Raw genomic sequence first — 26,916 nt, 5'->3', positions numbered from 1 at the left:
GGGAAGCAAAACAACCTTTCTTCTCTGTAATGGAAGATATAATCTGGAAAGCAAGCTTTTGGGATTCTGTTGTTCTGGGAGACTGAAAACTAGCGTGGTTGGCATTGGACGAATAAAATAAAGAATATATGAGGCTGAATTTCTAAGCTTAATGAAGTAAATGAAAATGTTACTGCTTACTTTAACAAGGACAGGAGTCACTCTAATTTTAAAAATAACTATGCAAAATGTAATTAACAATGGATTCTAATTAGCTACCTGTGGAAATTGTCGCTTTATTGTGGCAGGTTTTAGTTGCTTCATCCTTCTTTTTTTTTCAGTTCTCTGTACTCTGAATTGCTTTTCCAACACCACCTCTGCAATTGAGCGGTGTCAGCTGTACAATATACTGTGATTCACACAAGACTGTCACAGGAGAAGAATGTGTTCAAACTTTGGGTGCAAGTAATATTTGCCATTTAAAATCAGGGTAAAAAAAGGCAGGGAGGGATTAACCTAATTCTGTTTAATGGAGGAACAATACAGTTTCCAAACTAGCACAGGTATGTATCACTGCCCTGTAAAGGTAGGAGTGAAATCATCTTGAAAGTGTGGATGAGTGTGAAGGATATGGGTTGGAGCAGAGATATATTACAGAAAAAGATGAGAAGTAGCAGGGCTGTTACCACTGAAGGTGAGGCAGGAGCAGAAAGCCATGCATGGAGACAGAAGATCCTGTTTCGTTGTCCTGAGAAGGCATGAGGAAAGAGGGTTAGGACATCAGTTGCAAGAAGCTTGGGTTTCTGAACATGGAAGCTGCTTCCTTTGTTTGGCTGTTCTTCTGCTTAGATAAATAATATTTACTCAGTAATGAAAATGGCTAGTACAAAGTGCCATTGTGACTATACAGAAATATATGTGGGAAGGAGGAGAATCCTCTGATGTCCTTACTCAGTCCTGTTTTCCCTCTGTAGAAAGCACTGGCGTGGCATAATAATATGTATTGACCAATTTGAACGGATGGCATTCTTTGCAAATAATATAATAAAGAAATAATGGGCCTCATAATGAGCTTTTAATTTTATAAAATTGAAATTTTGGCCAACAGTTCAGTTCAGGGCGTACTAATAAAGGCTAATTGTAGAAGTTTCTCACTCTTTTTGGGAAAGCCTTCATCGCTGCAAGTCAGTCAGGAAATTCTCTGAGAATAGTTTCAAGCCCAGAGTGGACTGGATTTTGCATTTTGTGGATAATAATATACAAAGGCTTCCAGACTCAGTGGGAGGGCTCAACACAAATGGCTCTTGAAAAAAATTACAAACAAAAAAGGCATTGTCTTGCAGTGAACAGTTAGACGCTGCTCTTACAGAGATGGTTTTGTGTCCCATTCGCGTGCATAACAATTATTGATATTCACTAATGAGAGAAAAAAACACTCCACATTCCACTGCTGTTAAAAGTAGAATGGATTTACTAGAGCTCACACATTTAAAAGAATTATTAATTAGCAAAGATCTCATGCTTATACCTAGAAGGCCTGCAGGTAGGACTAGGTACTATTTTTATGTAAACATATACTTGCTTACTTTTGGTCCCTTTTGATTAAAAAAAATTAATTCTCACCATTTGTTCATTGACTCTTAAGGTTTTGGATTCAGTTACTTGAGAATGCAATTGCCTCAATTTTTGAGACTCATCTTGTCAATACCCATCATCCTGTTGTCACAAGTGAAATAAAAAGAAATACAGTGATGCCCAGATTGTCCAAAGATACTTCTCTTCCTTCTGCCTGTTCTGCTTTAGATTACTGTGATAGTTTATTTTATTCAGTTAGTGTCTGTTCTTCCCCATCTCCTTAGGCCTGCCTGCAGCACTACAAATCAGCACTGCATGGGGCTGAGGGGAGGGCACAGTTCTTGCTACCAACCCTATGTTCTTCAGCCTTTTGTGGTTTGCACAGATCCCATGTGAACCACCATCCTTCTTTTCCTCTGCATCCTGCACCTTTACAGTGCCTCGTCTCTTGTAGAAGCTGGTATGGCTTCTTTGCCACATTTACAACAAAAGACAGGTCTCCTCCCCAGAGCCAGACATTTTTAGAGCACTCTGTGTTGTTTGCAGGTGTTCTAAGTGGTGGACCAGAAAATGTGACTCCTTGGTTTTAGTGTGCCTTTCATTCTGATGTATTTACTTTTTGCTTTAATCTATAATAAAAGTGATTTGACCACATGCCTAGAAGTGGATACGTGTAAATGTTTGACTGTGTCTGTTCACGGAAACTAGATTTTTCCATGTCCAGCCATTTCTCTGGAGGAAGCAAGAATGGCATGCGAGGGTTTTGGCAGACTTGCAGTGAAAGCAGAGAGCTGAAGTTAATTCCACCTCACTAGCTGTCTGCCCTGCAGCTCCTGGGGATGTCAGTGTCTCTACGGCAGGAACATCAGAAACTTAATGGTTTTCTCGGGTGTAAATTAGGTTACTTTAGCAAGCTGGGGCACAAAGGATGATGGCTGGAGAACTGACTGCAGGTGATACAACCCTCTTTAAGATGGAATATGCAGCAGGAGTGGAGCACAAGGCTTGGGGTGGTAACACTTCAACTCTTTGCCTTGAACTTGCCTTCCAAAGTCTGTCAGATCCATCCATCACCTTTATTACCTCAGTTAGTCTGAAGTGAAACAACATGCTGTTGTTATTTAAATAACATCCGAATAACAGTTATTGATGGACTTAATACTGCAAATACTGTCTATAGAGACAAACTTAAAGTTCCAGAGTCTTTGACTTTTCTGATTATTTGTAAAAATAAAATTATTTTTAATGTTATCAAATTAGTTCTTCATGTGGTTCTACCAGACATACTTTTCTCTCTGGAAAATTTGGTGGGTACATATTTTTATAAATGAGAATGCCATTTGAGATTGTACCATGCTATTACAGTGCGTTTTAAATGTGAACAAAAGTTATTAATCAGAAGTGAAATTTAAATCTGGAAATACAAAATAATCCATAAATTATTCAGAAGTATCAGAAGCTTTGAATTTCCATGGTTACTGCACCCAAATATGTTTTGATTTTTGTTGAAGGAAGTGCATACCTAACTGAGCCAGTGATTCAAGTCTAACAAGTTAGCTAGTTATGCACTCTTCAAATTTATTCACATCAAGAGTGCCAGCAAAAGCCTATTGCCATTTGTTATTTAATAAAAGTAAGAAAACTCTTAGAAATAAATGCAGATTGTCTAAAGATATTCTTCTCGGGGAGCCAAACAAAAAATGGCAGTGAATTGTTGCACATGCAAAGTATGTCGTTTAGATCTGACTTGCAAATCAGTTAAGCAAGCAGCAGGCACAATCAGTGGGCACTGGGGTTTCAACCAAGTTTTACTAATTCCTTTTGGCTTGGGCTCCATACATTGTGAGGCAGTTTTTATTCCTACTTGGAATATGACAATATGACTATTTTAATGGAATCACGGAATGGTTTGGGCTGGAAGGGATGTTTGAAGACCATCTAGTTCCAATCCCCTGCCATGGTCAGGGGCACCTTCCACTAGACCAGGTTGCTCAAAGCCACATCCAACCTGGCCTTGAACACTTTCAGGGATGGGAGCATCCACAACTGCTCTGGGCAACCTGTTCCAGTGTTATTTTCTTATATTTCCAGTCTACTAGTTAAGAAGAGACTAAAACATTTCCCATCCTGGTGTGCTAGCTCTTGCTCAGCCATGGACTAGACAGAATGACACAACATGATATACATGACAAAACTTCCAGTCCCCTTATGTTAAACTTAAAGCTTTTGGGCAGATTTATCAAGGGAAACTACTTTTGGTTTTAGAGGTTCATATTTTAAAGTTTCAGGGAGTAACTTGAGGAAATTGGGTATTTCTATCTTCTTATATAAAATTTCAGGCATGTCAGGAATTTTGTACAGTATTTTACTTAAAGTGACTACAGTATCTTGATCCCAGAGGTCTGTGGCAAGCAAGTGGCTAAGCAGTTAGGTCACAGTTGCACTTGTTACTTTGAAAATGAACCCGGGAAACCAAATTCACTGTGTTTTATTACAACACTTCTTAAATAACTAAATGTTGTGTACCTTTCCCTCAATGCCAGCATATGGTCTCAGTTCTGTTAGAATTCCACTGACATTCAGTCTGTGGCTTCATGTTGGCCAAAGTCAATCATGCTCCCATCTGCCAAGCCTTGCCCCTACTTTATAATTCCTTTGTTACTGGGGAACTGTAGGCTAAGTATTGTGAGAAAATTTACTTTTGGTTAATTTTAATTTCATGCTAATGATGTATTCCACCATTCTCAACAAAATTACGCTGGAGCATGATTACTTGCTTCGGCGCAGTTTCTCACCCAGGCGGCCGGCGAGCTCCCGGTGCCTCCGGGCTCTGCCTGCCCTTAGCAGGTTCCGGCACCCTCCTTCCCTTGTGCGTAGTGGCATCATTTACCTGCTTCTAGCCTCGACAAAAGCCATTTTGTTTGCCTCTGAACTACTCATTATTGACCTTTCTGCTCTGAAACAGTTAAAAGCTTCTTTTTAGAAATGAACTTAACAGTATGGTTCGCAGGCGGCCGCTGAAGTGACTTTAAAAAAAAAAACCTCAAACGTTCTTTTTTTTAATCTCCGCATCCAACGTAAAAGGAGGCTTCGTTATTTGTGAGGACCGGCTAGCTCCGGGCCGCCCCGCCGAGCTGACGGTGACAGCAACCGCGGCCGCCACCCCCCGCCCCGCCCGCCTCTCAGGGCCACCCAGCCCCCCCTCCGCTGCCGCCCGTTCCGGGACAGGATGTCCCGCCTCCCCCCCACCTCCTGATTGGCCGAGAGCTTTGCTGGCGTACTGAGGGGCTGAGCCGCGAATTGGCCGAGTTTCCCCCGTCTCCAGTACCGAGGGGGTTTGGGGGGGAGGGAACAGCGGGCGGCTCTGCCGGCGGAGGGGGGAGCGGGGGCGGGTGAGCGAGGGAGGGAGGGAGGGAAGGAAGGAAGGAAGGAGGGGTGAGGGATACCCGGGGCGGAGCGGGCGGCGGTGGAGCGAGGCAAGGCGAGGAGCGACGACCCACCGCCGCCGTCACGGCCGGCCGGTGAGTGCGGGGGAGCTTGGCACGCGCCCGGACGTCTCCATCTGGGTCGGCGGCGAGGTGGGGGGGGAGGGCTGAGGGCGGGAGCGCGCCCGTTACACCCCCTCCACCTCCCCCGCCCCGCCCCACGGAGCTGGCCGCAGTGGGCGGGGGGCGCGAGTGCGGTGGGCCTCGGTCTGGCGGTGCGGGGAGAGGGGCCTTCCCCCTCCCTTCTCCCTCCCCCTCCCTCCCCCTCCCCCGTTACGCGGCGCCGCCCCCGCACTGTGCGCAGCGACCCCCGGGCGCGCGGGAGGGGCCTGCTCCCGCCGCGGCCCCCTCGCCTCAGCCCTGCGCGGGGCCGGCCGCCCCCGCCCCACCGCCCTCACCCCCAGGCCGCCAGAGGTGGGTTAGAGCCGCGACCGGTGACCGTAACGGGCGGCGGGGGTGCTCTGGGAGAGGGGGTCGTGCGCCCCGGGGGAGACCCCGGGCCTCGGCTGCCGCCGGGGGTTTGAAGGGGTGACCCTGATAATCGCTTTCTGTTGGCCTACGGCTTGCGTAATCTGTGATCAATTATTTATTTCATGCACCACTGACGGGTCTGAGGGGCAGCGTTAGGCCCCTGGTGTAGCTCAGTGCAGCAGAAGGGAGGCGTCCTGCCACGAACGTTACGGGCTGTGGGGATGTGGGGTTTTGAGGGGTTCAGGTAGCGTTCTCAACGTGCCTTCCTCTCCATGTGCAATTCTGGGGGATGTGAACGAGGGAGGTCCTTACTTCCGATGCGTTTTTAAAGATCAAGTGGAAGGCATCCTAGTCTAAGCAAAAATAACCTTGTGTAGTTTATTTCATGTGCCAGATTGTTATTCTCTTCATTCTGTGGTAGGTTGGGCTGCTCAGCTAGCCTGGAGAGAAGGCTGGAGAAGGAACCATGTCTTCTGAATCTTTCTGTCTGGCTGCTCAAGCTAGGTTTGACTCCAAATGGTTGAAGACAGACTTACAGGTAAGGAGTTAGATAGTTGTATTGCATCGTGACTTTTCAGGTGCAGATCAAGGATGTTTTTAGTCTAAATAGCTGACACACAGAAGACTGCATCGTTGGTCTTGAGTTAGATGTGTAGGTCTTTTGCTGATTTAAAACTGATCTTGGAGAAACGCTACCTCATTCTGAGATGCAAATAGATCTGTATTGTTAGTCCAGTCCCTTCTGCTTAGAAGCAAGCTGAGCTACATATGTATGTTAGCTCTGCAGAGTGTTAAAGCGCATAGCTGAGTATGTAACATTACTAGAACGAGAAATATTTCGTTTAGGCTGTTGGTAAACTCCTTGCCTGCATATAAGCTGGCAGCTTTAATGCACAAGAGAACTAAAGCAAAAGGTGATGGTAATCAAATTTACGTTTTGAAGAATTCAGATTAGCTTTTATGGTAGTTGTTTGTGTAATAGGTGTAGGATTCCTTTACATTTTGTCCTTTTTGAAGGGAGTTAATTTTTTGTCAAAGATAAGTGGTTGAAATGGAACTGGTCTCTGTTGAAATGTGCGGGTGTTTGCTGAAAGTTTTCTTTTGTCTTAGAAGATGATCTGTTTATTTGTCAATGTTGTGTGATGGAGGGATGAGGATGCTACAATTCAGTTTGGAAAATTAAGTGGAAAATATAGAGAAGTAGAGTGCTTTGGGTCAGTTATGTTTGTTTCAGGTGAAATGGTAACCAGAGTAAGTCCTTGTCTGTCGTTTTCCTTTCCCCAGATGTTGCATATAGTTACCTTACTTTGAATAACCTTTTCAAGTTCCAGTTCAAAATTCTGAAATTCTTGTTGACATGGGCCAGCCAGTGTCATTCCTTTGTTACAGATTATTATTATTATTAATAATAATAATCTGAAAAAATTGCCTCCTGAGTGACCCAAAATTACATGCTGATCATTTAAATAGTTAAGTTCAGCTGTTCTTGTGGTTAGACAAGGGTTTTCCCCATGCAATTGTGACTCAAAAGCAGCCTTTCTGCAATATTTTACATCAAACAAGGTAAATAGTAATCAGAAGTGACAGTTATAGCCTTAGAGGTTACATTATTTAGTAGGTCTTGCATGTAAATGCTGTAAAATGACAGGGCTTGCTCTTGATTTGTCTGGATTAGTTATATTTTAATCTTTTATTCTTAGTAAAGTAAAAGGTTTGATCCAAAGTTAGATGTTTTGGCTAATGTGATGAATGTGCTAGAAAACAATTTGAAGATAAGCATATTAAGAAATAGAGAAATATTTTTGTGTTCCTTGGAACCTGGCTTCTAGATTACAAATATATTGCTTCAATGATTGCAGAACAGGGAAAAATTTTAGCTGAAAAAGTGACAATCTTTGTAACAGCTGCTGACTATGCATTGCCTATTTTTCTTCTGTATTATATGGAGTGAAAAACGTGACTGTTCATGTGATTTGTCAGATTTTTTTCCTCATTCATAGTACCTTTTTTTCTACATCCCTTTTTTCTGTTTACGTAAACTTTTGACAGGAGGGTTTCAGTTGCCATCCAAACTTTAAGGATTATTTTCAGCTGAATGTGTATAAATGCAATGAAATATTTGTCTTTTGTGAGACTGTTATGTAGTTAATATGTTGTAATAATTCCTTTTAATAATAAAAATCTTAATTTATAACAATTTTCTGTGAATAACTCATTTATAAGAGTTCTTTATGAGTAATAACAAGTTGGACTCTAATTGCCATGGTACGCCCTTTGTTTTCTTCCAATTATGCTGTAGTCAAAATAATGAGATTAATGAAATAAGAGAACAGTAATCATTTGTGATCTGCTGGATGCAAACATCACTTCTCTGGAATCTGAAGACTAGCCAGGGCTCCTGGGTATAATACAATTTTCTTATTAGGTTAACTGTTTTTGGTATTACACAGGTCCTCATCACAGAACTCTGTCTGGATGTATGTGTTCAGTATTTCAAAAAATGTGCACGTGAATCTTGAGTCACTCCTTTTTAATGTATTAAATGTCTTTGGTCATGTAAAGGGGTTTTGGGCTCTGGGGCATTTTTCTATTGCATGATTGACTGTTCTAGCTACTGGTTGACTAGGATGACCTAGCTACATGTGGAATTTCTTTATAGGTATAAGTCCTGGCTCTTGATCCTTTAAGTTCTGTGTCTGCTGAATATGGTGATTTCCTACTGTCTGTGTTTTTACTGGTTAATTATAGAAGGGCCTTATTGGTGTTGAAGAGATTTCAACAGGAATTGAAAAGAGGAGCATAATACTTAGGAAAGATTTTAAGACACACACACTAATTTATGTGAATTAATAAGATGCCTAAAATTATTGTTTGGAATTAGAACCTGAAATTCTTCACTTTGCAGTTATGCTGTACAGCAGTCCAGGAGTGGGTAGGTGCTTGGAGAAACAGAGTTGTACTGGGAATTCTTACATTAGGAGACATACAGGGATTGGTTAGCCTTTAAAACGAACGTCTTTTGTTTTTAAATGAAGTTCTTTGCTATTGCAAAATTTGGACAGTATAGCTAAAACGGGAAGTGAAATGTTTCATTTTGTGGGCTAGTAGTCTCCAAAGTCTGAGCTGCTTTTTATTTTTTTCCTCTTTTTGTCACTGTTGCCAGGGAGTTTGCTCTTTAGACTTGATGGCTGTGGCAGTTATTGTGGATTAAGCCAGCAAAATCTTTCTGAAAATCGTCGGATTCATTTTTGCGTTAGCTCAAGATGATGTTGCATTAATAATGCAATACACGATATTATAGTACTGTGCATTAATAAATCTATAATACAGTGGTATTAATCTGATAGGAAAAGAATGACGTGGATTTTAGCGTGGATTGTGTTTAATCACCTGTACGCATCACTGTTCCAGCTGGCATCCTGGCCAAACTTAAAAGTTCTTATGCATTTTTGGGGTATTACTTTTAAGAGACAGAGTCAGTGTGATGTAGCGTATTATTACTGTTCTTAAGAGAATATCAAAGACACAAGCCCTTTTGTAATAGCAGTGACCCTCTAGTCTGCAGGATTAACTGGTGTGAAATATTAATGGAACTATATCTTGACAATATATTTTTTTACTTATATTGATTTATATGAAACTAATCAATATTATTATAGGAAGCCAAAATGCTCTACAAAGACCCAAGTATGCTCCAGAACTATTCCATATCTTTTTACTAACTTAGTAATTATTGACCTATTATTGTATGACTTAGAGCTGCTAGTATAATTTTGAACTGATTAGAACCATTTGTTTTATTAAAAATCAAAATTTCTTGGTGGAGCAAAATTAAGATATTCTATCTTGCATGAAAAAGCACAAACTTATAGCAGCTGAAAAATTAGGATAGCTCAGCTCAATATGAGGTAACAGCAGTAGTACGATATGTAATACATTCTCATATGACACACAAATAATATGTCTATAACATCACTATTAATAAAATAATCCCGTGAAGTTATAAAACAGGTGGATTTTAGTACAGACCACTTTTTCATGGGTCATGTTTAACATAGTCGCTAGAAAGGTTAGTGTATCACTTAAATTTCACTTTATTTTTTTAGATTTGAATTAGTACATTTAGAAACACCTACCTGTTTATTACTAGTAGACACCATCACATTTATAGCAAAATCTGTGTGTAATGTAAGGTTATGTTTTGATGGCTGTTTCTAAGGAAGACATCCTATTTTTTTTAAAAAAAGTATAAAAGAATATACAAACAGAAGGGAGGATTAAAATTGTTTACTGAAGCCTAGATACCCAGTTTGCTGAATCCAACTGTGCTTAAAATAATTCTGATTAAATAGATGTACTGTACTACTAATTTAGAATGCTATGTAGAGAACTTTAATTAGTGATGGCTGAATAACGAAAAACTGGAACTGCTGTCAGCTAATGGGATGCATATGTGTGTGCGAATGGTGTTTAATTAGTCTGCTTATTCTGGATCCTGCAGAGAACTATTGTGCTTAATAGTAGGGTTTAGAAGTGAAAAACTTTCATTTTTCTGTAGTGTGGAAAAAACCTTTAGGCAACAGCCAAGGTGCAAGAGTTGTCTACAAGAGGAATATGATGCATTTTCATCAGTTGTCATTGAGTTCATGGTTGGCAGGCTATTTCTGTCATCTTCTTTTGCCATAGAGATGAGTGTGAACTTTTTAAAATGAAGCAGCCACCTATAAGAGTTGCAGTGATCTGGAATCTTTTCACCTTCCCTTTGAAGTTACATTTGGCATTTTGATTTTTATGAAAATCCCATTCTTCCAGCATTTAGATCAGTGTCTTTGCTTGGAAGAAGCTAATGTAAATAAATGATCTCTTGAAATTAAAAACAAGAATAAAAGTTACTTTCTGGATTTTGTTTATTTTCTGTTAATTTTTTTCATACTTTTCATTTTCTGATCAAAAAATGAAGGGCTTATGTGGAAGTTCTTATAACAAACTGCAAATGAGAGCTTCTACATTTTTAAGGGAAGTGAAGTTTGCAATAGGTATTTTAAAAATTGTTTAAAAAAATGAAGTAATGCTGTCCCTTCAAAAGAAGAGTTTTCCAGAAGGAAGGGTGAGGACCATATGTGGAGTCACAGGTTAGAGAAATTAAATTTAATAGTTATGCAAATCTTTGGGCTCAAACAGAACTACTGTTTTGCAGATGGAAAAAGTTACAGAAATTTTCTTCAGAGATTAAGGGAATTGCATACCTTTTCTTTGCATATGACCATTAAATTCTAATAAACTCTTGCAACAAATGTAAGACCAGTAGACTCTTATAATGGGGACATCTCTAGTTTAACCCAAATCTGATGAAGTAATGTGGGGCTGCTGAACTTTTCTGTCTTTGCTATCAGAGGTTTAGAGCAGGATGTTTAGATCTAATGATGTTTCACTGTGCTTTGCATAGGTGTGATAAGCAGCTGTGGTTTCAGGGCATGTTTCAGCACGGGAGGAAGGAAGCTAGGACAGAATACTGAAGAAAATGACAATGGAAAAGGAAACACAAATTGAATGGATTCAGAAGAACGAAAACAACAGAGAGACTTGAGAAAGGACCTACTGTTCTGTGATTTTTTTTTTTTTTTTTTAACCACTGCTGGACTGAAAAAGTTTTCTTAAAAATTTATTTCTAAAGAAAAATTTTTTAGTGTAGTCTTTAAAATACGGCCAGTGGCTATGCAGAAGTAACTGGACAGAAGAACAGATTCTTTCCCCCTCCCCCCCGCTGGCAATTCTGAGGTGAAGATTATTTAAGTAGCTTATATTTTAAATCCGTATTAACATATTGTCATTATGAAGTCATTTTCTTGACTATCCAGTGCAGTTATATAATCAGGAACCCTACCTAAATTGATCCTTGTCCTTTAGTATAATTTTCTTTTCCTGGCTTGATTTTTCTTGAGCTAGAGTTAACTTTTATGGAAGCTGCTATACTTTCTGCAGGCAAGTGTATAAAACCACATCAAGAACATGATCTGCTGTACCACATGGTGTAAGCTTTGTCTGATTTAAACAGTTGACTTTAGAAGAAAATCACAGCTGCTGATAATCCTTAAAATAACTTACTTGAAGTAAAACTATAGTGGTGCTTTGAGAATGCTCAGAAGCTTATCCAGTTATGGTTGCAAGATTTAATTTTCTTGAAATGTAAGGAAATGTTAATGCCAATGCCTTATTCTCTAGGGTTAATGGGGATGGGCAGGAATTTCAGTGCCAGCTCTGTTGGACGATGACAGCAGCATATGCCAGCAACCAAACTAGATATCCCTTTGACTTAAATGTTGTACCAGGCAGAATAAATGATAATTTAACTGCAGAGCGAAGATAAGCAAAAGGTTAGAGTGGGGGCTGCCCAGTTTACAGTACAGTAGAAGTTCGCTTTGAAGTCTGCTTAGGCCCGTGCTTTTTTGGCTAAGTGAGCAGGGCTGAGACTTAGGTCCATGTGGGAAGTATGGATTTGGTGAGATACATGCCTTACAAGTGCAGAGATTGAGACGTGGTCTGGGGATGAGAATGTGTGACAAATGGTGGAAGTGGCTTGGCGTTTGTGAAGGTGAGGTGCGTAGGAGATGAGGGTATGTGGCTGTGGTCTTATCTGAGAGGAGCTCAGGAGATGCCATGGGAAGAACAAGGGAGATTTTGGGCGTGAGGAATGGCACTTGATTTGGTGGAACGAGTAGGAGGATTAAGAACAGGGCCAAGGTTGTAAGGCAGTGGATAGTGGTGATGGAGCATGGAGCTGCTGTTGTCACAGTCTCGGGAAGGCAGCCTGTAGGTGGTGGGGTAAGCAGGGACTGGGGATCCTTGTGGGGTTTTTACAGAGTGTACATTTCTAATGCTGTTGCCAGTTGCAAAAGTTCAGTGAAAACTTAATTATTCTTAATTTGTTACCTTACTGAGTTTGTCAAGTTCATCCCTTTCAACGTTCACAAATTAAGTTACTAAATTATTAGAGGGAAAGATGTCTATAAATCAAGCAATCTAGTGAGAGAATGTTAGACTTAAGAAAACACAGGTAGGTACTCTTGTACTTGCAACCATAGTATGTCAGAAACAATGAAGGCACCAAATGTGTTTTTCTTCTCTTGAAATGTGCCATTGATTGCCTTGTGAACTTTGTTTAAAGATTTTACTGGAAGAAGAGCCATGTTTTTGAAGAACAGTAATTTTTTTTGGAAATAGAAACCAAAGAGAGATGTTTAGAGAGATGTTTTCCAAATTTGTTCTGAACAAAGTTTTAGTTCTTCTGTCTCAGTACTTGGATGTGTTGATAAAATCCTTGCAATGACTGAATGCAAGAATTGGTGGGAGCAAAGATGAAAGTAATATATGCTGGTGCTGGCTAAGATAGTCTTAAAACATTGTAGAAAGAAAAGCACGATTGTGTAGTTAAAACAGATACTTGACTTTTCTACCATACAGTTGACTTACAGTTGTTTTCAGCTGCTAGTTTCACAGAATCACAAATGGTTGAGGTTCTAAGGTACCTCTGGAGGTCATCTGGTCCAACACCCCTTGCTCAAAGCAGGGCCACCTACAGTGAGCTGCCCAGGACCGTGTCCAAATGGCTTTTGAATATCTCCAAGGATGGAGACTCCACAACCTCCCCGGGCAACCTGTGCCAGTGCTCGGTCACCCTCACAGTGAAAAAATGTCAGAGGGAACCTCCTGTGTTTCAGCTTGTGCCCACTACCTCTGGCCCTGTCACTGGGCACTACTGAAAAGAGCCTGGCTCCCTCTATAGACCCTCCCTTCGGAGATGCACAACTGTACATTAATGAGATGCCCCTTGAGCTGTCTCTTCTCCAGGCTGAACAGCCCCAGCTCTCTCAGCCTTTCCTCACAGGAGAGATGCTCCAGTCCCTTAATTGTCTTCAAGATGATCTTTCACTGGACTCTCTCCAGTAAGACCATGTCTCTTGTACTGGGGAACCCAGAACTGGACCCAGCACTCCAGGTGTGACCTCACCAGTGCTGAGCAGAGGGGAAGGATCACCTCTCTCAACCAGGTGGCAGCATGCCTCCTCATGCAGCCCAGGACACCCATTAACCTCCTTCACAGCAAGCGCACACTGCTGGCTCATGTTCAACTCGGTGCCCACCAGGACCCCCAGGACCTTTTCTGCAAAGCTGCTTTCCAGCTGGGTTACCCCCAGCATGTACTGGTGCCTGGGGTTGTTCCTCCCCAGGTGCAGGACTTTGTACTTCTCCTTGTTGAACTTCATGAGGTTCCTGTCACCCCACTTCTCCAGTCTGTCAAGGTCCCTCGGAATGGCAGCATGACCCTGTAGCATACTGACCCCTCCTCCCTATTTTTGTTAGTTTAGTGAAATATTTCTCTTAAGGGAGTTGTGAAGCTTCTATTATGGTTGTAGAATTTTGGGATCATGAAAATAACATTTCTTGAATAATTTATCACTTAAAAACTCAGACTTTTCTTTCACTTTTGGCTATCGTGGTGGCAATTCACTGTTTAACATGTCTGCTAAACAACGAGTAGATTAATAGTGAACGTATTGCAGTTGGAATTGAGTAGCCCTCAATTATGATGTGAATTGGTTGTAAGTAGTGTTTCTTAATTGTCCTTTGAGTTGGTTGCTCTGACTATGGCTACAAAAAAGTCCAGTGTTCCTTTACTTTCAAACATGTCTCCTTTTCCCCCTCCCCCAACATGTATACCACCAGCAAAATGTTAACTACAACCTGAAAAAAAGCAAAAATGTTTATCTGAATGCCGCTTATGGTGTAAGCTTCCACATGAGGTATTTGGAGAAGGAGGGGGAGCTCCCTCTGACCTGTGATCTTGGTAGTTGCTCTATCTTTATGCAACATACCAAGAAAATGACTTTGATAAGAATTCAAACACCAAACCCAAGGCAGAAGAAATTTTGTTTACTTTTTCAGTTTTTAGTTGCTTGAAAGGCTTGGGTGAACCTTGCGCCATCTGAAAAAATTAGAGGTTAAAATGGAGAAAACAATTCTTGATTCTACTTCACAGCAATGCTTACAGAAGTAGTAAGTTTTCTGAAATAAAACAATGCTGCATTATGAAGAACCTTGAATTCAAAGCCTGTAGGCCTTTACATTGCAAGCTTAAGGACTGTGAGAATAACTTTCCATACCAAGGTGTTCTGAGAATGTACAATAAAATGTATGAAAAGGCAATTTATTGAAAAAGTCTTAACTTTAAACCATAATTTAAATATTTAAATAATTTTAAACCGTAATTTATTATGCAACCCATCTGGAGGGTTGCCTCACTCAGTATTTTTGAAGCTTGTATTTTAGCATAGGTTAGCTTTCAACAGGTAAATGCTTAAAAAATGAAAACAACATCTGTCACATATGAGCCAAAAATAATGAAACAGCTGTGTTTAGCTATTTTTGCAAGAAAAAAATTTTGAAAAATAAATTCCTTAAGTGCCCCACAAAAGTATATGACCACATCTGATGAAGGAGAAAGTGAATGCTGTTTATTTTTGAAATATTCATAGATGTAGAACAATTAAAGAAATTCAGTCAGTGGTGAATGGCTGTTTTTTTTTTTAAATTGCTGAAATGGAACTTCAGACTCTTCCAATTTTTAAAAAACTAAGCCAAATGTCAAGTTTTAGCAAAACACAGAATCTTTGCAAAAGCTCTACGTGCTGTCTAGCCCTGAAGAACAGGAACTGTACCTTGGTAAATCATGGTCACAGTGTAATTCTGGTGCTGCACAACTGATAAATCGCAGATAAGTTAGTAGTGTCTAGCTCATGCTGTGTGATTCTTTTCCCTCTTATCCCCCTGAGATCAGGAGACAGCAAGTGACAAATATGTGCAATGTGTCAGCTCATATTTTATGCTGAAAGAAAAACGACTGAAATCATTAGTATGTGTGGGAGTGAATTTCTGAAGTCTGCAATATTAAGTCAAGAAACTAATATGGTAATTTAGTGTTTTACAGTGATGTCAAAACATGCAAGTTGTCTTTAATTCTTTATGTTAAGTGAGATTAGCTAGATCAGCAAATGACTTCTCTGCTGGTGGCTGTGACTCTTAAAACCTGTAATCTTTAGCCATTAAACTTTCTTTAGGAAATAGATGAAAATAAAGTATAAGTGTACTTCTGTGTATAACAATAAATATTTTAAGCAGTTGTGTAAGTAACATCTTTGTATTACTCCTCAGTTAAAACACTTTGTGTTACGCAACTAGTATACAAATCCAAAGATGCTTTTGAATAAGCCTTCAGCAGTATTTTTTAAAATATCTCCACTGCACCACTTTGGTATGCTAAAGGTATTTTTTTTCATTTTCATGTACTCCCCTCCTGCCTTATGCTACATGGTTGCAAATTACAGCCTGATTATTATGGAATTTGCTTGGGATGTTGACACCTGTTCTGCAGTGTTTTATAAAGCAGAGAGCAACATCAGTAGAAGACAAGTTATCCTGGTCATTAGGATTCTTCAAGGGAGATACAAATTGATAAATCATTAGGAGACTCCTGTAACAGCCAGCGCTTTCGTGAGCGCTGCCAGCTAGCACTGTACTGTCATTTGTTCTAGCGCGAGTATTTGTCCTGTTGCACATGCAGTGTATTGGGAACTGACCTGGGCTGAGGTGGCCCCTTCATCTTCCCCCAGGCTCAGCTGGTTTTAGTCTTCATCAGTTCCCATAGTCTGGTTCAGCAGGTGTTGATGCATGTGCATTAACCAGCATATGAGTGGAGGCATTGTAGCAGCTGGAAGGAAGAGGGAGGGCTGTCAGAGATGCTTTGCACAGCAGGACCAGTTTGAACTGGTTAAATACATTTATGAATCCATGCCTCTGTGTCATGTGTTCTGGTATACTGACCAGCTCTTCAGTTGCTGGTTTGGAGAAGGTACTGTATTGACTTTCTTTGTGCTTCCCCGTTTTGTGACTTTATGCAGCCTGACTGTATTTGGATAGCTTCTGCTGAAGGGAAGAAAGACACCCCACGCCATGCCCCTCTCCCCTGACGCCCCAGTTATTGCATGATGTCGTCCTGAATGTGTGGATAGTTCTGAGGTGACCAAACCCCATGCATTTGATGAGAATTTTTCACCAGAAGTTCTTTGTGCTGTATTTGAGTCGATCTAAAAGTTAGTTTTGTCCTTTTAGTTTGAAAATAGCTTAACTAGAGAAAAAAAGATCTTTAAGATCATGTAAATCCCTATCATACACACAAACAACGAATATACCAGTGAGGTGATACATTTATTTTCTTTCTTCTGCGACAAAATATAAAATCAGATTTATTTTAAATGTTAGCTTGAGTTGGCTTGAGAGAAAAGTGATATGCTTAACTACATATATAGTGTATTATTTTTAACAGCTCGCTTTTACACGAGACGGACTATGCGGCTTGTGGAATGAAATGGTAAAAGATGGGGAGATTGTATATCCTGGAACAGAGTTAACACAAAGTGGTGAACTACCTCCAAGAAAAGGTATGGATTTTTAAATTATTTTTCTTCTTCAGTTTTTCTTCCATCATGATGATGAAAATGGAATTCAAATTTCATACTGTCACAGAACTTCGGTTTATCTTCACCTGTCTATACAATTTGCAGGTGTTTATGTTTTGAATTAAATACAATTAAAACTTCTAAAGTGTGCAGAAGGGTAACGTCTAAGCTTTCAAATGAAGGCTTAAATCTCTTCCAGCCTTTTGAAATTAAACTTCATAACTGGGCATGTTATTATGAGAGAGGCTTGGCAGTGTCCTTTTGTTTGGTATGCTTGGTGTGTTTACAGCTGAAGCCTTTGTTTAAAGGAAGTGGACTGAGGAATGGGGTAAAGCCGATATTGCTATTTCTAATTTTGCGTACAGTCTTCATAAAGTAACTAAAAGGTCAGTTAAACTGTCCACAATCTGAGAATGTAGTGGTTTTTTTTCTTCTGTCTTCTAGTGTACTTGTGAGCAGTTCCAACATTGCGAATCCTGCAAATGACAGCGTAATACAACTGTGTAGAGAGATTACTTTGGTGGAGGTGGATTTTGTTTTGTGATGGGCTATGCCAACACTGAGTGATTCTACTCTTGCCTGTTTTCCTTTTTCTGATTGTGGTGCTCTTTTGACTCCTTATTGAACAGAAAATTAAACTGGTCAAAAAAGGAAAAGGTTTATGTTTCCTAACTGGGCGAAATGGGCTCACAAAATGGTGAGATAAGTTTTGTCAGTTACTTATGTCACCCCCCGAAATAAATGTGGGTCTGTCTAGGAGAAGAGTGGAAATACTGCCGTTGGTAGCAGTGAGCTATTATTTCATGTTCTGTTACTTCCTGAACTGTGGTGTTGGATAGACATGGTATTTCAAACCAGTAATGCTCTATTCGTTATGGAAATTTTTTTATTTTTTTGTACCTATGATTTGTCTTCTTTGAAAAAGGGGCGGGAGGGGGAAGTCTTTTTGACTAGAGGAAGTTATTTCTACAGGAAAGAAGCTATAATAAATAGTTTGAGCAAAGAGTGAATTATATGTTATTTTTATCAAGAGTATAAGCTTTGTAGGTTCTGAGTAGCTGTGTGCTGTAGTAAGGGCTGGAATTATGCTCATAACAGTTTCAGAGTTAGAAAACTTTTTTTTGTCCTTGTGCTGCTGGTCCTTTTGAATATTGGTGTTGACACTGGACAGTAACACAGCTGATCTTATCAGAAAGGCTGCTACAACAGCTGCTCATGAAATGAGTGGAGGTAGTGCAGTATTTTTTTCTTAGGATTGCCTAGTTTCATGTATATTACTAAAAGGCATCATAAACTTGATGCAGTGAAGGGAAGGGTTATCCCCTAAATGAACCGTGGGAAGCGATCCCATTTATTGACAGCGTGTGATAGAGGTGTTGTGATGGTCATGTTATTCAACACACTGCTCTCATGTAGCAAAAACATAACAAACTTCTCTAATAATAAAGACAATATATTAAAATATATACCGGCTTTACAAATGAAAATGATGCAGTTTCCTCTTTTTGTGCCACATACTTGGACACTGTTTTTAGAGTTGTGCCTGTGCTGGTCTTTGACAGAGAACTGTTCTTCCAGTACCTTTATAGCTAAGTAGCCATAGAGAATTGGGATTTTTGTTAGCTATGGTGCTGTGATGCTTTCAGTGATTCTGATAAAGCTTATAGAAAGACATCATAATGTAATTGGCTTTTGTTTTCAGGGGAATCACTGAAATTTCAACTAGGAAAATGCAAGTTGTCAGTTCTGATCCAAAATGTAGAGAGCAGTATAAAGTAAAGAACCAGAAGCACTAAGCAAGTCAATCATCCGTGACTTCACGTGTTCATCCACAATTGGGACACCTATTCTGAATAATGATGTGAAGATTTTTTTTTAAATACTGGATGTATGTATGTACATGTGACTTCAAAGGATCAAAAGGATACTAATGCTAAAAATGCAGAAATTTTGATGGTTTACTGTAGAAATAAGGCATTTATTTTACCTTAAAATGTCAGTGGTCCAAGCTGTGATGAGGCTTTTGAAAGCTTTCTGATGTCTTTTTTTTTGTTGTTGTTGGGCTTTTTGTTTGTTTTGTTTAAGCAAGATTGACAGTTGTTGTTTCCAGTACTGCATTGCAATGGGTTGACCTTAGCCAGCTGCCCCGCCAGCTTCTGTCTCATTGTCCCTCCTTAATAGGACAGAGGGAGAAAATAAAATGGAAAAGCTCATGGGTCAACGTAAAGCCGGGAGATCACTTACCAGTTACTGTCATGGGCAAAATAGAGCTAGCTGACTTGGGGAAAATTAATATAATTTACTGCCAATTAAGATAGAGTTGGATAGTGAGTAACAAAGACAAGAATTGAAACATCACCTTCCCCTCGCCCTTCCTTCTGGAAGGGTTAAGTGCAGGTATTATATAGCACAGACCGCATCTCTTCCTTTCCACAACTGGAGTGTCTATGTTCTTCTACATAGGTGCTTCTAAAACATCTATTTATTGAAAAGCTACAGTGGTTTAGAAATTTAAATACAGCTTTTTCAGGCTCTTAACTTGTAGAATTAATGTATGAATTCTCTTTCAGTGAAGTTAGATTTCATAAATGCCATTTTGCTGGCCTACAGGATCGGTAAAATACAACCATCTTGCTTACTAGACTTGAGCTTTGAAAAGAACAAGCTAATCAAGGCTATTTTTGGTCAATGTTGATCAGATGGTGTATTTGATCCTGTTAGGCAGTAGTGAATCACAGAACTGGAAGAATTGGTGGTCAGTTTGCACCTCTGAACTTGCAGCTCAAGTGGAGTTTAATGAAATTAAAATCTACAATATTTCAGTCTGTTTAGTTGGTAGTTACTTTTTGCATAAATGATCTACAAATGTAATTCAAGAGGAGAGGGAATATGTATAAGTAATGAGGTTTATATAAACCCCAGAGTTTTTATATTAAAAGCAATATATTTGAATCTTAATATTCAGATTTTGCTGCTGAAGTGACTGATTTGGAGATAAATAAGAGCGATTGCTGCAAGTAGTCCATTTTATTCAGTCTGTTTTAAGAAGTTTTGATTTATGCCCATCCGTTGTAACTCCTTTCCTTCACTAGTGCCGTAGCACTATGTTGATGCTGACCAGGCTGCTCAGAAGAGGCACTTCATTCTTTCAGTGGATATCAGCGGTGGCAATAGACTGGAAGAACATGCTATTGATAGCAAAAAGCATTCCTTTTCTCTCTAGGAAGAATATGCAAATAGCGTATTTTTTTGTCCCCTCTTAGCAAGAACATTTGGTTAGGAATAAGCTCTTTGTTTTTTCTTCATGGCACTTTCAGAAAATCATGTTTGATAAATGCATTCAGCAGAATGTGTTTGCATGTTTCCAAGTATCATTTGAGGACACAGCTGTGACAGTAGTGATGTCCAAATACAGGTGCACTTGCAGCATGGCATGTACTTAAAAGATAATCAGGCTGCCCTCAGGAAATTTGGATGAGATTAATATCTTCTATACTGGCAGCTGTGTACGGAAGATAATACAAAGTACTCTTACTACATTTTCAAGTTAGAGAGCCATTGCTGTAAATTTTAAAGAAGTATCAGTCAACTACACAGACCTCATTTTGTGTGGGTTTTTTTGTTGTTGTTGCTTTTATTTTGTTAATTTTTGATTCCTCAAACTCATGTATAGGTGGGAATTGCTGTTTCAGTTAATTATTTCAAGTTCCAGGGCAAAAATAGAAAATCGTCAGCTTCATACCTCTGTCCTGCCTTTGGTAAACACTGTGGACTTCCTCGTCTCTTCTGTTTGCCCTTTACTGAGAGTTGGACCTGTGTCAGCCTACTGCTGTTGAATGCACAAACCTCATTCAGTGTTGCACCTGCAGAGAGAGTCCAAACGCCACAAGCTGTTCCAGAGAGGCTGGCAGAAACCAAATCTTTGTGATAAGAATCATAGTATGTGGGAATTGGTTATGGTGGCTACTGTTCAGACCACGTATGTATCAAACTGTAGTAGCTAGCAGGCATATGGGCAGGCTCCTACTCTGAGCCTCCTTTCTTGTGTAAGAACGAACATGTTAAAAGTAAGAAGTGCCTCTTTTCCCTGCCTTTCTTCTGCTTTCCCTGACCCAGCTACATGGGCTGTTCTCAATGGCTCAAGTATTCAGTACTTGGTGGTGGATTTATCGTACCCTCTTTGCAGGACAGAGGAAAGTCTGTAGTTACCCTGTTGGACACTTTTATTTTAGTAAAATGCTTAATTGAACATTGAACAGATATTTTAAAGAATGTGTTTTAAAAAATAGTATACCAGGGAAGAAAAGAAACTTCTGTTTAGGGTTAGGAGATCAGAATCTTCTGTCATCTGGACATCCACACCTGGAAGGCTGCGTAAACATGGTTTGCAAATGGTTAGGCATGCATCTTTCATTCACAAGTAACTATCAATTGAAGTTTATATATGTATATATATAAAATAAAAACTCTTTGACAGAAAACAAATTATTATTTTGTCTTGCAGCTGAAACACTTCCTGGATCTGGGACTACCAAATACTATTTTAGAATGGTTGTAAAATACAGCCCTTGCCTAAAGCACAGGGTCTAACTTTCTGGTTTGTGAATGGCAACATCTATTGTGAAACTGTTGCAGGCTTTTTCTTTCTACTGAGGGTTTCCTAACTGTATCAATTCATTGGCATTTAAGAGCAGCACAAGATTGTACTGTAACAGGTGCCAGAGGTCACTATGCAGTGTCAAGTTATTTTCTTCATTGCATATGAAATATAAGTTCCACCTTTTGTTGCTTCCTTTTTATCCTCCGTTTATACTAGATTAAGCTATTGCTGTGCAAGATAGAGCACACATGGTGAGCTACTGCACTTCGATTTGGGAGCTGACTTCTTATTGAGGATAACTAACTTCAGTCGCTCAGTTTTGACTGGCTAAGCATACCTACCTCAGCTTGGAGGCTTAAGGTTATAAACCAAAACACAGTTAAGAGAAAGTTCTTTCAGGGAAATGTTACATGGTTGCTTTCTCCCATGACAATATTAATGTTTCAGTCTGAGAAAAATGAAGTTAAAACAGGTTGTCACACTGCAGCATGTTTTTGCATGCATTGTTTTGAAAACTGTTCTATTACTTGTTATTTTGGCCTGTGTTGGCTTTACTCAAGATTGCTTCCTCCCTGCCCCTCTTTCTGAAAAATCTTTGGGGCTCCCTTTTTAAAGATCCCTTTCATGAAGCATAACTGAGCTTCCACAATTAGAATGTCTGTATGGCTGCTTGCAAATCCAGACTGGTACCAGCTTTGTCCCTTACAGGGCGAGTGGTTTTTTGCAAGTATAGTGAAAAGTCTTTGTGGAACAATTTGACATGGCATTTAAATGTGATTTTTAGCTCAGCTCCTTCCAACTTCTTCTCTCACTGATCACCTTTTCTGTTCAGATGGACAACAAAGAAAAATCCTCCCTGTGGATTTGTGTGTCAAGGTTGTTTTTATATAAAACAAAGCTTAAGTTCCCACTTGGATTGGGACCATCTCTGTTTGCAGTGAGGAGTTGGGCAAAATGACTAAGTTTGTAGCCCTTTGTTGTCATCATTGCCAAGGATGTGTTAAAAAAGCATAACAAGTTCTCCTACAGCTGCCTGTGAAATGTAGTGTCTGGGCAAAACACCCTTTTACCCACTAACTAAAATCCCAGACCCTGCGGAGTGTGTCTCTAAATGTGTGGGTGAGTGGAGAAACAGTGAGATTATGGTGTTACTGTGGGAATGTTCTGAACTACTGGGGCAAACAGGGTCCTTAGTCACTGATTTAACTCTATAATGGAATCTGTGCCTTTAGTAATATTTGCTTGTGCCTTGGAATAAAAACAGCTAGATTCAGTCACATTTTGGATATGTGTTATGCTGATGACTGCTGTACTATTGCTGTTCCTTAGTTTGCTGAGAGAAACAGTTATACTCTTTGGTTGCCACTTACAAGTGGGATATCCAAACTGCTTTTTCCTGTTCTCAAGTGACTTTGCTAGCCCTTCCTTAGCCTGCAATCTCAGCTGCAGCATGCATGCTTGCTGGTATGTCTTCCCTTCTGGTTTTTTTCCTGTTCTCCTTCAGTCTTTATCTGCCACCTCCTGAGCAGCGGTGTGTGTTACAGGTTATGAAACATTGGCTTTAATTTAAAACTTGTATAATTAAGGCACCTTAAAAAGGTTTATTTTGGGAGGTGCTATTGTCCACAGTCTAACAAATTTTTTAAAAAGAGGCAGTCACTGATCCAGATACAAATAGATTAGGTGTTCATTTTTTTTTTTTCAGGCCAGATGGAAAGAATAGTTGAATGTTTTTGTTTATTATGATAGGTGTATTTTGTATGTTCTGAGGTAATGAGAACGCTGATCTCCAAGTCCAGTCATGCTGAGTCTGAGGAAGGCTGTAATCAGATGTGCTGTGTCTGGCTACAGCTGTAAACCTCTTGCTTATTATTGTCTTCTGAAATATGCTGCTACAAATGCATATGTTTTAGGTGTGGGCAGTGAGATAGGAAAAAGACAAAATTCTAATGCTTGTCTGGCTTGTGGTTGGGACATTTGCAGGGGGAGTCTCTGCAGACTAGATTGGTAGGTAGGAATGGAGGACCAGTCACTTCTAAGAGCCTGGTGAAAATGAGTAGAACTAAACTCTTCACAGGTAAGTTGCAAAAGCTGGACTTGAGAAATTTTGGGGTGTATTTTTGGAAAAGAAGGTCAGTGTGAGGAAAGCATTTGCCAACATGGCCGTTAATTGAAAGGCGATCTTGTGCAATGAACTGGCTGGAGGTATGGATATGTAAATCCATATCCCCAATATGAATAAGGGGAGACTTCCAGCTGTCCAGTTCTACTGTGTTTAGAAACTTGGGATTTCTGTGGAGCCTTTGGTTACGGAGATAAGGGACTAATGTCAGTAAAGACAGTGTCCTGTCTTTATGAAAGTAATCTCAAAAGGATTGCAAATGCTGTTTTTTTGCTTGGGCAGAAAATGGTGGTATTATTTTTATTACTTGTTGGTAATTACTAAGATGCTAGATATGTTACATATGTTGAAATACTGCTGCATAAAGTAAGTGCAAATGACAATTTATAGCTCTTCTTGATTTTGAAATTAAGGCAATTGCTATCTTTTTTCTGTGTTGGAATTTGAAAAGAAGTAAATGCTACAGAAATACAGATAGTTGCAAGCAAAACCTGACTTAAAGCGCATCCTTTGCAAGTCTTACATGATAGTATTGATTTTTAATCTTCATCCTCCCTAGGAGGTTACAGCAGTGATTTCTGGATGCTAAGGTCACTGCATATGTATGTAAAAAGAGACCTACCACCTGTGACAGTTGACATAGTAAAATACTACTTCCTCCCACCCTGTATTCTTAATGATAGACAATGTTGCTGTAAACTTGTGGGCTGGGCATTTCACCTTTACATTTCTAATCAAGAACTGAATTCAAGAGGGAAGTGGCTTAACTGGTTGTCTTTTTTTCCCCTTTTTTCCTTTAGATGATAGCACTGAATGCCAAACTACATCAAAGAAAGAAGAGCAAAATGACAAAGAAAAGAAAGATGAAGAAGAGACTCCGCTGCCCACTTACAGGGCCAAATCGATTGTTGAGAGTTGGGTGTGGGGCAAACAACCAGGTATTACAGCTGTTTTGGTCATTCTTACTGAAGCATTATGTGTTCTGTATTGATTGCTACTTTTGTAGCATCAGGAAGTAATTGGATCAAATGTACTTGCCGACAGGTTAGTGGATAAGTGGTTAACTGCGATTGAAGCTAAACATTTACTATCATTACCTTCAGATTTAATTAGACTCATGACTTGAAGAGTCAATTTGCACCTTTTATGCTGCTTGAAGGAATGATAAATTGACTTGGAACAAGTGTAGTTATACAGTGAAATGTTGCAATGTCTTCAGAATGTTTCTTTTCAGCTGCAGACACTAAAAAGAAGTTGCTTAGTTTCTGAAGACTGAATTTTCTGCAGGCAGTAAAGGTTTGATAGGTGATGTTTCTTTTGGGTGTCATGGTCTGGTAGGTAAGTTTGAGTGAATCATGGGAGGAAGGTTGAAATGGTTAGTTCAATTAACTGTCTGTCCTGACCTTTGCTGAGAGTAATCTCACTTATGATGGCATTGTAAAATGGTGTGTGTTTTCACATCTTCATGTGTGGCTCTATAATCCTGATTTGATATTGAAGCCAGTTCAAGTTCATGGCTGTGTGTTACTGCAGAGTAGCAATTAATTGTCTAAAATTTTCCACATTTAAAAATAGCAGATCAGAAGAAGCTTCACTTCCATGGGTTTGTTTTACAGTTCTGGTGCATGATGTTGCCTGACGCATAGAATCACAGAATGATAGACTGGTTTGGATTGGAAGGGACCTTTTGAGGTCATCTAGTCCAACCCCCCTGCAGTGAGCAGGGACATCTTCAACCAGATCAGGTTGCTCAGAGCCCCGTCCAGCCTGACCTTGAATGTTTCCAGGGATGGGGCATCTACCACCTCTCTGGTCAACCTATGCCAGTGTTTCACAGCCCCCATAGTAAAAAATTTTTTTCCCTATATCTAGTCTAAATCTACCCTCCTTTAGTTTAAAACCATTACCCCTTGTCCTGTCACAACAGGCTGTGCTAAAGAGATTGCCCCCATCCTTCCTATAGTCCCCCTTTAATTAGATGTTGGCATGTACAAACATTTGAGGTATCTATTGTGCCCCTTTTCCTTTCCCCTCACCCTGAAGCACATGAAGATCCCTGGGAGAAGTATTGTTGCTTCAGTGCCAGAATCCACATCTGTTTAGCCCTGTTTGCTAGGGAAGTTATTTGTTTCTGTTGAGCCACAGGTCAGCTGCCAGTCTGCTGCCCTCTGCTCTGTGCCAGCCAGCTTTTGCTCCCTTTTCTTAAGGACAGGAGGACAGATGGACTTGCCTGTCACTCTAGTAGTGGGACAGAATTTTGCAGTGTAGGAGGGATGAAAAGAATTGCTACTACAGTGGAAGGGGGAGTGAGACTTGAATGTGTGTGTGTTGAAGAAATGTAAGCTGAAAGTCACATTTTTGTTTTATATTTTTATTTAGTGTTTGTTGCTGAAGAGTAAAATAAAACTATTTTACAAATGGTAATCTAAATGCCAGGTATCTTATGAATATGTGGTAATTTGAGGCCGCACCTTGAATATTATGTTCAGTTTTGGGCCCCTCACTACAAGAAGGACATTGAGGTGCTGGAGTGTGTCCAGAGAAGGGCAATGAAGCTGAAGGATCTAGAGCACAAGTCTTACGAGGAGCAGCTGAGGGAACTGGGGCTGTTTAGTCTGGAGAAGAGGAGGCTGAGGGGAGACCTTATTGCTCTCTACAGCTACGTGAAAGGAGGTTGTAACAAGATGGGTATTGGTCTCTTCTCCCAAGTAACAAGTAATAGGATGAGAGCAAACAGCCTCAAGTTGTGCTGGGGGGGTTTAGGTTGGATATTAGGAAAAAATTCTTTACTGAAAGGTTTGTCAGGGATTGGAACGGGCTGTCCAGGGAAGCAAGCGGTCACCATCCCCAGAGGTATTTAAAAGACATGTAGATGTGGTGCTTAGGGACATGGTTTAATAGTGGGCGTAGCAGTGTTAGGTTGATGGTTGGACTGGCTGATCTTAGGGGTGTTTTCCAACCTAAATGATTCTATGATTTTATAAATGTCTCCAAACTGACCAAGGTGTCTGGGACAAGACCTGGTCTTTAAGCTCACCCTCTCCAATGATTTCTTAAAAATTGAAAAAATGGTTCTTCAGAAAAAAAGGGATGTATGTGTGTTTGAAGTTTTCAGAAAGAAATAACTTACTCTCATGTATTTACTTTTAGTGCTTATATACAGTGTAGTTT

General features: G+C 39.9%; 1 protein-coding gene across 7 annotated transcripts in view; it reads left to right on the top strand.

Moving 5' to 3' along the window:
• Positions 1-4,955: 4,955 nt before the first annotated feature.
• HERC2 (HECT and RLD domain containing E3 ubiquitin protein ligase 2) overlaps positions 4,956-26,916 on the top strand; it is a 115,342-nt gene continuing 93,381 nt past the window's right edge. For 4 of the 7 annotated variants that reach the window (XR_012660674.1, XM_075093695.1, XM_075093714.1 and 1 more), the window contains exons 1-4: positions 4,956-5,075; positions 5,932-6,048; positions 16,891-17,005; positions 24,546-24,683. Coding sequence is in view for 5 of the 7 variants with exons in the window: in XM_075093695.1 (XP_074949796.1) it covers positions 5,977-6,048; positions 16,891-17,005; positions 24,546-24,683 (325 nt within the window). In the remaining 2 variants the exon portion in view is untranslated. Of the gene's footprint in view, positions 5,076-5,216; positions 5,454-5,931; positions 6,049-16,890; positions 17,006-24,545; positions 24,684-26,916 lie in introns of those variants that run through there. The other 3 variants (XM_075093705.1, XM_075093685.1, XM_075093723.1) reach the window with 3 other exon arrangements.

Source organism: Phalacrocorax aristotelis, chromosome 1, assembly GCF_949628215.1.
Source record: "Phalacrocorax aristotelis chromosome 1, bGulAri2.1, whole genome shotgun sequence".
Taxonomy (NCBI): Eukaryota; Metazoa; Chordata; class Aves; order Suliformes; family Phalacrocoracidae; genus Phalacrocorax; species Phalacrocorax aristotelis.
Note: the sequence above shows the minus strand (reverse complement) of the source record. Positions and strands in the feature narration are given on the sequence as shown.